The 9,984-nt window shown below is 44.6% G+C and overlaps 1 protein-coding gene across 1 annotated transcript in view; it reads left to right on the forward strand.

Moving 5' to 3' along the window:
* The window catches only part of nr3c1 (nuclear receptor subfamily 3, group C, member 1 (glucocorticoid receptor)), a 49,431-nt gene extending 40,133 nt beyond the window's left edge, over positions 1-9,298 (forward strand). Inside the window, exons 5-9 of the mRNA XM_063189894.1 lie at positions 357-659; positions 1,647-1,791; positions 2,988-3,118; positions 3,789-3,946; positions 6,083-9,298. Coding sequence (XP_063045964.1) covers positions 357-659; positions 1,647-1,791; positions 2,988-3,118; positions 3,789-3,946; positions 6,083-6,235 — 890 coding nt within the window. The 3' untranslated portion in view covers positions 6,236-9,298. The remainder of the gene's footprint in view (positions 1-356; positions 660-1,646; positions 1,792-2,987; positions 3,119-3,788; positions 3,947-6,082) is intronic.
* The last annotated feature ends 686 nt before the right edge of the window (positions 9,299-9,984 follow it).

Genomic DNA, 9,984 nt, shown 5'->3' on the forward strand with positions numbered 1-9,984 from the left:
CCCCTTGCAGATGAAAAAGTGTGAAGGGTTAACAGATTAAAGTATGAAAACGGGGCAAAAGTGTATGCTTAATTCCACTAAGAAGCGCAGGTAGCCATAGTAATCAGGTGTGTGTTTATTTATGTAGGCAGGTCCATTTCATACTCTGCACCTCACTTCTCCATAGCACTTTTATCTTTTTAAATCTTACTCTGTTCAAACTCCTAATCCAAATGTATAATGTATTTTGGATGTGTGTGTGCGTGTGCGTGTGTCTCTGTGTGCTACTACTCCTGAAAAACAATTACCTAAAGCTGAGGCAAATAAAAGCTACTTGACTTGGCTTGATTTCCTCTCCTCTCTCCCATCCCATGTAGCCCGTAAGACGAAGAAGCTGAACCGCTTAAAGGGCGTGCAGCAGCAGCAGCAGCCTCCTCTGCAGCCGGCGGTGAGCGAGCTGTCCCCGCCCGCGCTGCTGGACGCGCGCCCCCTGGTGCCCAAGGCCATGCCCCAGCTGGTGCCCTCCATGCTGTCGCTGCTCAAGGCCATCGAGCCCGACACCATCTACGCCGGCTACGACGGCACGCTGCCCGACACCTCCACCCGCCTCATGACCACCCTCAACCGCCTGGGGGGGAGGCAGGTCATCTCCGCCGTCAAGTGGGCCAAGGCCCTACCAGGTACGTATGGGAGAGGGGGCACACACACACACACACACACACACACACACACACACACACACACACACACACACACACACACACACACACACACACACACACACACACACACACACTTGGCCAAGGCTCTGCCCGGTACACACACACACCTTAATGATGCACACTTTGGAAGTGTAAACACACTTTGGAAAAAGTAAACTGGCCCAAATCCAAATATCCGATTTCGATATGCAATTGAAATATTTAAGTCCTGAGTAACATGATCAATGCGTGAATGTGAGAACTGAAAAGGAGGACGATGTACAATGTCCATGTTTGCACGCTGTAGACTGAACTCATTAACCCCTTTCAATGTTTGCAAGTGAATCACATTGGCTACGTTCACATGAGACATTTAATTCAGACTCAACCATTTCATTCTGAATAAAGCTTAATTTCGCTTTGAAAATGTCATGTAAACACCTCTTACTGTAATTCGGAATTAAAGGAAAGATCAAGGTAAACTCTGATTTCTTTGATTCTGAATTATTCATATAGCTAAATTGAAGTCTTTCAATAAACAAAACCTGACAAACGTGACGTGATTACCGTTAATGGAATTCCACTTTGGTTTATGCCATGAAGTGACATTTGGTCTTTTGCATTGTGTCTGTACCAGCCATCTATTGTGGTCACAGCCAGGGCACGATCTGGAATCTGGTGTAAACAAATTCATGTCTCGGTTAACCACAAGCGATACGATCACCCGAGACCTAGTTTTACCAGGGAAGTGGAAACAGGGTCATCTTTCCCAGCCAATCGGTAACCAAGGCCTCTCTCTCTCTCTCTCTCTCTCTCTCTCTCTCTCTCTCTCTCTCTCTCTCTCTCTCTCTCTCTCTCTCTCTCTCTCTCTCTCTCTCTCTCTCTCTCTCTCTCTCTCTCTCTCTCTCTCTCTCTGCCTCTGTCTTGCTGTCTTTCTTTCTTTCCTCCCCTCCTTGTCCCTCTCAGGGTTCCGGAACCTTCACCTTGACGACCAGATGACGTTGCTGCAGTGCTCGTGGCTCTTCCTCATGTCCTTCTGTCTGGGCTGGAGGTCCTACCAGCAGTGTAACGGCAACATGCTCTGCTTCGCACCCGACCTGGTCATCAACGAGTACGTCACATGTGGACACACACACACACACGAGAATTGTCCCAGGCCTCGTCATCAACAAATATTTGACATGTATATACAGACACACACACACACACACACAGAGACACACACACAGAGACACACACACACAGACACACACACACAGACACACACACACAGAGACACACACACAGACACACACACACAGACACACAGACACAGACACACAGACACAGACACACACACACACACACACACGATAGTCTCACACACACACACACACACACACACACAGGATAGTCACACACGTGCATGTAAGTATATGTGCATACACACTCACCTACCTGTTAATCAATGAGAATGTAACACACACACAAATACCCACAGGCATACATACTGCCCTTGTCATACCGCAGGTAGGGACATGCATGTGAAATGGGCATCTGTCTAGTTCACTCACCTGGTTGCAACACACTAGCACACATAATGCTCTTTCACCTACATAACATGCTTGACATACAAGTCCCAGGCACACAACTGTACCATCCATCAATGTGTTTTAGAATCCTGTTTGAAACAACCCAGTACAGTAGACTACAACTTAAAATCAGCATTACCCAGTAGTACAAGCATTATTACAGGGTTCCCACTGGTGCTTGAATTTCAATCAAGTGTTTTCAAGGTTGTGAAAATGCTTGAATTTTGTGTCAAGTCAAACTCAATAAACGAAATAATCAAAATAAATTGTTATGGTACATAAAGAATCTGGGGGAGTGAGATGTCAGAGGGGATTTGCCATTCAACACCCTAAAATTGATTAGAATGCAGGAAATTGCATCTTAAAAAATGTAATTATTGTATTAATTACATGTCATGTAATTAATGCAATAATTAATATAATAATGTAATGTAATGTGATGTGATGTGTAGGGAGCGCTTGAAGCTGCCGTACATGACAGACCAGTGTAATGTAATAATGACATTAATATAATGTAATGTAACATATGTAATGTAATGTGACGTGATGTGTATACTGTAATTAATATAATATACTGTAATTAATGTTATTAATATAATATACTGTAATTAATCTAATGTGATGTGTAAGGAGCGCATGAAGCTGCTGTACATGACAGACCAGTGTAATGTAATGTAATAATGTAATGTAATGTAATTAATATAATGTAATGTAATATATGTGATGTGATGTGCAGGGAGCGCATGAAGCTGCCGTACATGAATGACCAGTGTGAGCAGCTCCTGAAGATCTCCAATGAGTTTGTGCGGCTGCAGGTGTCTGATGACGAGTACCTCTGCATGAAGGTCCTACTGCTGCTCAGCACAGGTCAGCACAGTGTCTGTGTGTGTGTGTGCGTGTGCATGTGTGTGTGCGTGTGTGTGTGTGTGTGTGTGTGTGTGTGTGTGTGTGTGTGTGTGTGTGTGTGTGTGTGTGTGTGTGTGTGTGTGTGTGTGTGTGTGAGAGAGAGAGAGAGAGATAGAGAGAGGGAGATACAGAGAGAGAGAGAGAGAGAATGTGAGAGAGAGAGAGAGAGAGAGAGAGAGAGAGAGAGAGAGAGAGAGAGAGAGAGAGAGAGAGAGAGAGAGAGAGAGAGAGAGAGAGAGAGAGAGAGAGAGAGAGAGAGAGAGAGAGAGAGAATCAAACACTACTATGAGAGAACCAGTGGTTCCGGTGAGAAAACGGAAATATGGCAAGAGTTGTCAAGTTGAGAGAGAGAGAGAGCGAGAGAGAAAGCACAAGTGAGCTGTGTGTGCGTGCACGTGAGTGTTTGTTTATTTCTGTGTTTGTGTAAACAACATACCTGAACAATCTACCTTATGTTTGGGCCATATTTCCTTGTAATGTGGTCAATACGTATAGTGTGTATTTTAGACCTTGCCATCAGTATGCCTCACTCCTGTTCTCCTTCTCTCTCTCTCTCTCTCTCTCTCTCTCTCTCTCTCTCTCTCTCTCTCTCTCTCTCTCCCCGCCTCCTCTTCCTCCTCTCCCTCCTCAGTGCCGAAGGACGGTCTGAAGAGCCAGTCGGTGTTCGACGAGATCCGCATGTCCTACATCAAGGAGCTGGGGAAGGCCATTGTGAAGCGCAAAGAGAACTCCAGCCAGAACTGGCAGCGCTTCTACCAACTCACCAAACTACTGGACTCCATGCATGATGTAAGACTCCTTTTTTCCCCCCAGCTTTTTGGCCCGTTATTGACAGAGACAGTGAAGAGTGTCAGGAAATTAGTGGAGAGAAAGAGAAAGAGAGACGGATTAGTGTTGGGAAATGACCCGGGTCTGATTCGAACCTGGGTGCCCCTGCGCCACAGTACCCCCAAGATTTTTTTCTAATTAGCCTGAAACCTGTTTGTGTTTTATTCATGAGCTTTTGAAATATAATTCAATATCCAGGCATATGTTTATGTAGTTATAGTGGTGAGACATATAAAAAGGTCATTCTTTTAGAACCTCCCTCAGAACCAATCAAGTGTCTCTACTCTATGACTACTACATAGCATCTACAAGGCCTAAAGGTAGCAGAAACATGTACAACTACATGTATATTGCGTGGCAGCTACTTACGTATATCTTCCGAGAGTTACGTCTTTTAATGAAAAAGCTGTCCGAAACGGCGTAGCCTGCAAGAACCTTTGTGGAACTAGTGGTGTTACCTAGCCAAGCCACACCCTCCTAGTGACACAACACCTTCAGTGTTGCTTCTAGTCAGGCCAGGATCAATGCAAATATTTCTGAGCTCCGGAAAAAAACAGGAACTCCCCCCACTTTGTCGGAAAGCAAACGACCAGGAGCAAACCAAGAAGGGCGGGTTAACCATGCCATTTGGGAAATGTTAATTGTTATGCTCTTGGTCAGACCAATTGTCGGAGAGATTTGAAAGTCGATGGTAATCAGGCTAGTGTTACCAGCAGGCAGGAAAGAGGAGGAGAGGTGGATGCATAAACCAGAGATCTTATAGACAGAGATACGTCATTCTAGTTCATTTCTGTTATCCACTTTCTGTCGGGTGAACGCCCCTTTAGGAGACCTTCGGTTAGGACCCTGTTACTCATTGCGCGGCTCTCGAGCCTCAGGCGGCTCGCAAGCTTATAGAAAAAAATATTATAGCCCAACACAATCAACAGACCTGCATTTAAAATCTGCCATGCCTACATAAATATACAATGAACACGCATCACAGTCATCTGCATCACGTCAAGTAGGCAAGGCTATGGGCAGGTCTACATCAAGATCTCTTTTTTTTCACCTGGCTGACCCAGCACCCCATGCGTCGTTTTTTTATTTATTGACAAATTTGACTCGGGCGCGGGCAGCAAGCCACATTTCCCCCCGAAGTGAGCCGCGAAAATCAATCACAGATCTCATTTGAAAATGCATTGGCTGTCGTGTTTATGGACGTTTGTTCACATTTTCATTGGTGGTTTGGTTTTGCATTGTTTTAAAAATAGACGGCTTTTCATTCTAAATGGCTGGGGGTCGTCTATCGGCAGAGAAATTACAGCCAAAACTTAACCTAATTCGGCAACCATCCTTCACAACAACGCCACGACACTCAATGGCAGTGACCAATAAATTGTCTTATAATTATCAAATGAGTAATTCCATCATACATTGAATGATGCGTGCATGCGCCTGGTGTAACTCTCGCGTAGATTGCTTTGTTGGTGACCACATTGCAAATCGCTGTTCATTTTCGCGCCTGGCGGGGGCGGGTGTTGCGGTCCATGCGGCTCTCCTCCTGATTTTTTTCTCCTAATGTGGCTCTTGAGGAAAAAATAGTGAGTATCACTGGGTTAGGAGACCTTCGGAGTCCTGAGGTTGACAATAAATGGAGTCCCCTTAGCGCTCTAGATGGCGGTAGGGCACTTCTTGTTCAAACACCTCAAAAATAGAAGAAGGAGGAGGGGACAACACCCCCTTAGGAGACCCAACTTGCGCACACTCTTTTGCATTGGGTGGGCGTGTTTTGTATCCTCTTTATTACTCCGCCCTCTTTGCATAAACTGTAGGTACCATGTGTAAACACACTGGCCAATATATGATATGTAGATGTCCAATCACAACACGTTCTTCCTCCTCCTCATCCTCCTCTCCTTCCTCCTCCCCCCTCCCCTGATCTTCCTCTCTCCTCCTCTTCCTCATCTTCCTCATCTTCCATATATATTCCTCTTTGCCATCCTCCTTTTTCCTTCTCCTCTGCCTCCTCATCTTCCTCCTCCTCCTCCACTATGTCTTCATCTTCCTCCGCCTCCTCTTCCTCCGCCTCTTCCTCCTCCCCCTCCTCCTCCTCAGATGGTGGGCGGTCTGCTGAACTTCTGCTTCTACACCTTCGTCAACAAGTCCCTGAGCGTGGAGTTCCCTGAGATGCTGGCAGAGATCATCAGCAACCAGTTACCAAAATTCAAAGCCGGGAGCGTCAAGCCGCTGCTCTTCCACCAGAAGTGACTGACTGGGGGAAGCGGTAACACCGACAAAATGGACACCAAGACCTCCGACATCCACACCAACAACACCAACACCAACACCACCATGCCCATGCCCCTGACCTGAGGGATATACTAAGAAGCTGCTTCAGGAGAATCAGGAGAAGTTAAGAGGTAAATCATACAATAGAAGAGCCTGGATTCTTAAAAAAAATGAGGACTCCAGGCTCTTCTATTAGATGATTTACCTCTTAGTTGAACATGGTTTATAGTCCTGAACCAGCTTATTAGTACAGGCCCCTGACCTGACTGACGGCCCTTCACCAACCACTCTCTCTCTCACACGCACACAGAAATACAGTAAGCGCGCACACGCACGCACACACACACAAACACACAAACACACACACACCGCTGCGGCAGGAACGCAATGCCTTAAAGAGACACTTGCCACCCCCGAAACCCAAACCTGCCTCGTTCTCTCTCTCTCGCTCTCTCTCTGGTCACCTCAATGCACCTCAACACAGCGCAATGCGGGACTGGTGTGTGCTAGCCCCTTTCCTCCACCCCAGCTTGGTTCCACCCAGCCCAGTCCAACCCTCCTTTTCAGGGGTGGTTAAAGGGAGATGACTTGAGGGTAAGGATAGCAATTGGAAAGGGCATGTGTGGCTGAGGTGGTGGTGAGGGTGGGGGGAGGGGGCCGGGGGCACACACACACCTACAGACTGTATGCAAGCACCCAAATATGAGGGCGCCCCCCACCCGTCTAAAGAGACGAGATGTGATGTCGTGAGGATGAAGAAAGAAGAGGAATAGTTGTCAAGACGTGGATTTTAAGACCTTTTAAGTCAACAAGTCATGTTCTGTCTGTTTTCATTTTGGTTTTCTTGGATGTTTTTTGGAAAGAGAAAAAGGCAACACCTCTTACGGGGCTGCGATCGATGGCATACTATTATGACTCTCACACAGAAACGAAAATGAAACGCAACCAACCGCAACTGCTGTCTCAGGTGTATGAAATGTCAGCGTGGAGATTATGTCGTGACGTTTAAGAAATTATGAGGCTTCAAGAAAAAGCAACAGTATGTAGTAGGTAACATTTTTACATTTATATACTTTACAGGTCGTCATTAGCTTCACGGCTATATGCTACTTTTCTCCCTCCTCCACTCACCCGCCCAACCCAAAGTACCCCATATAGCACTTCTAGCTCTTCTCATTTTGTCCAGAAATGTCTCTTCAACGCAACTTTTTGAGCTCACAAAACATACAAAAAGGTCTTAGTTTGTTATTTAGTCATGTCATCTACATACATGCGTACATACAGCACAAAAAAATAGCATTCAAAAAGGAAAAAAAGAGAAAAAAAATCAGAACTTATGAATTGCAAGTGGTTTTTTGTTTGTTTTTGTTTTGTGTTTTTGTCAGCATCAACTACGACAGTCTTAAATGGTCTACATACAGTTGATGGAATATGTTTATCTGTTGAAATCACGGACAAGTTCTGAACATGTGGAAAGGGATCTTACGTGCCTTTTTGTAGCTTCGCTCTCAGTTTTAGCGGTTTCCTTTTAACTGTTTTTTTCTTTTCTTTGATTACTTCTTTATTTTGTTTAAACCCCAACAAAAAGTACTTCGTTCCCAAAACATAATTGGTCATCCATTTTACGATGGTAAAATACTGTATGTTTTAAAATTTTGCTCTGTAATAAGACTTGTGCTGGCAGTGTCGTCCTCTCCTCCCTCTCTCTCTCTCTCTCTCCCTCTCTCTCTCTCTCTCAAACTGGCCATCATATTTTTGGCAGCTCAGTGGTTCTTAGGAAACATAGAAAAAATAACAGCTAAAAACAAGTGATCCTTACTGACACTCACAGTGACTTCCATTGCAGACCACAACGAACATGCATACTCCATCCTGTAATAATCATTAATGTTTGGGATACCTTTTTTTCGAACTTGCAATTATCTTTGGAGCACTTTTTGTCAAAAGGCTTTAAATGAACTGCTAAAGTGGGCAGATGTTAATTGTTTAAATTGTGTATAGCCAAATGCTAATGAAAATAGCGAAATTAGGAAGCCATCTTGTTTTAATCATCATTGTCACCATTGACAAAAAAATATTCGTCAATTATGCAATGCACATACAAAAAAAGGAGAAAAAAAAGAAACGAAAAAAAATGAACAACTAAATGTATTCCTTTTATTATTGTGTTGTCTGTTCAGTTTCTTGATTGTGTGTTTGTTTTGTTACCCCCATCCTCCTCTCCTGGGGTGCATTTCTCAAAACCGAAGTTACTTACTACATTAGCTACTTTGTTGTGTTCAATGCATTTTCCCATTGGCAACTACAGAAGTTAGAAGGTTAACAACTTCTCTTTTGAGAAATGCACCCCTGTCCTTCTCTATTCCGCCTCCATCTTCCCCATTGGAGCATAGGAAACCCACCTTGCCTACGATTTTAAACTGTGAATGCAGACTTCCTTAGCTCACTTACAACCATATGCAGTAAAAAAAAAAAACTAAAAAGAAAAAAAAAAAGTCAGACTGACGCCTCGGACACAAAACAGGAAACCTCATCTCTCTTTTTTCTCTTTTTATTTGTATCCGAAAACATCAATTCTATACAAAGACTTATGTCAGTATAATGTTTTCTTTCTACCTTTTTCTTATCTGCAGTCGGACAGGGAATAGTAAACATAAACACAAGCCAGTGCAATCACTTTTCTACGTTACTCAATGCAGCAAACCGCCTCTTGATCTCTCCTGCTCTCTCTCATTACTTGCTCTCTTCTACAATCTTTCACTCAATCTGCCTTCCCCCCCCCCACCCCCCCTCTCTCTCTCTCTTTCTCCGTCTCTCACTCTCTGCTCCTTGCCATTCACTCAGGTCCACAACCTACCTGTTGTCGTGTACTCACACTCCCAGCCAGCAGCCGAGTGTTGTGCCGGATCTGGCCCTGCTCTGTGCCAGAGGGGGGCTGTATCCAGGGCTCTAAATTAACACCAGCCAACCAGCCAAATGGTGGTGAAATTTCAGTTTAACTGGTAGAAAACATTAGTCAGTGTACTGTGTATTTGGCTAGTAAGACTAGTAACGTTGAGTAGCCAATTTGGCTGGTAGTGAAAAAAGTTAATTGCCGCATCCCACCATCTGCTGCTGTAGCAGCTGCTGCTGCTGTTGTTTCCAGGACACCTCTTCTTTTAAAAATATATATTTTCAGGCTTTTTATGCCTTTATTGTGACAGGACAGTTACAGAGGGACAGGAAATGAGCAGGGAGAGGGAGAGAGAGACGTGGAAAGCTCGGCAAATGACCCGGGCCGGAATTGAACCCGGATCGCTGGCGTAGTAACCCAGTAGCCTACCGATAGGCCACAGCAGCACCAGTGTGTCCTCTCTTTTCTCTACGTGTGAGTGCACCAACTAGCTTTCTACTAAACAGTGATTTTCTTTTCCTTGTTCAAGCAGTGAACAAAACAAAAAACGAAAATGACAAAAAAAAGACTCATGTGTGTAATGACCCTCCACTGAAGCCCTCTGTTATAAACTGTTTCTCAAACCTCTGACAGTTTGGGTCTGAGCACCCTTCAACCGCCTACCCTCCTGCTATTCCTCTGGTTCGATTCTCTGGGAATTTCTACCATAACAGACATGATGGGCCTGTAATGCGCACTTGTGTACGAACAGTGCACAAATTTTAAGCGTGAGTGCACTACGCACTAAAACCTAGTGCACCATTTGAGACGTCACATCTGTCTCTTCTTGTCTGTC

The sequence above is a fragment of the Engraulis encrasicolus genome, chromosome 23 (assembly GCF_034702125.1).
Source record: "Engraulis encrasicolus isolate BLACKSEA-1 chromosome 23, IST_EnEncr_1.0, whole genome shotgun sequence".
Lineage (NCBI taxonomy): Eukaryota > Metazoa > Chordata > Actinopteri > Clupeiformes > Engraulidae > Engraulis > Engraulis encrasicolus.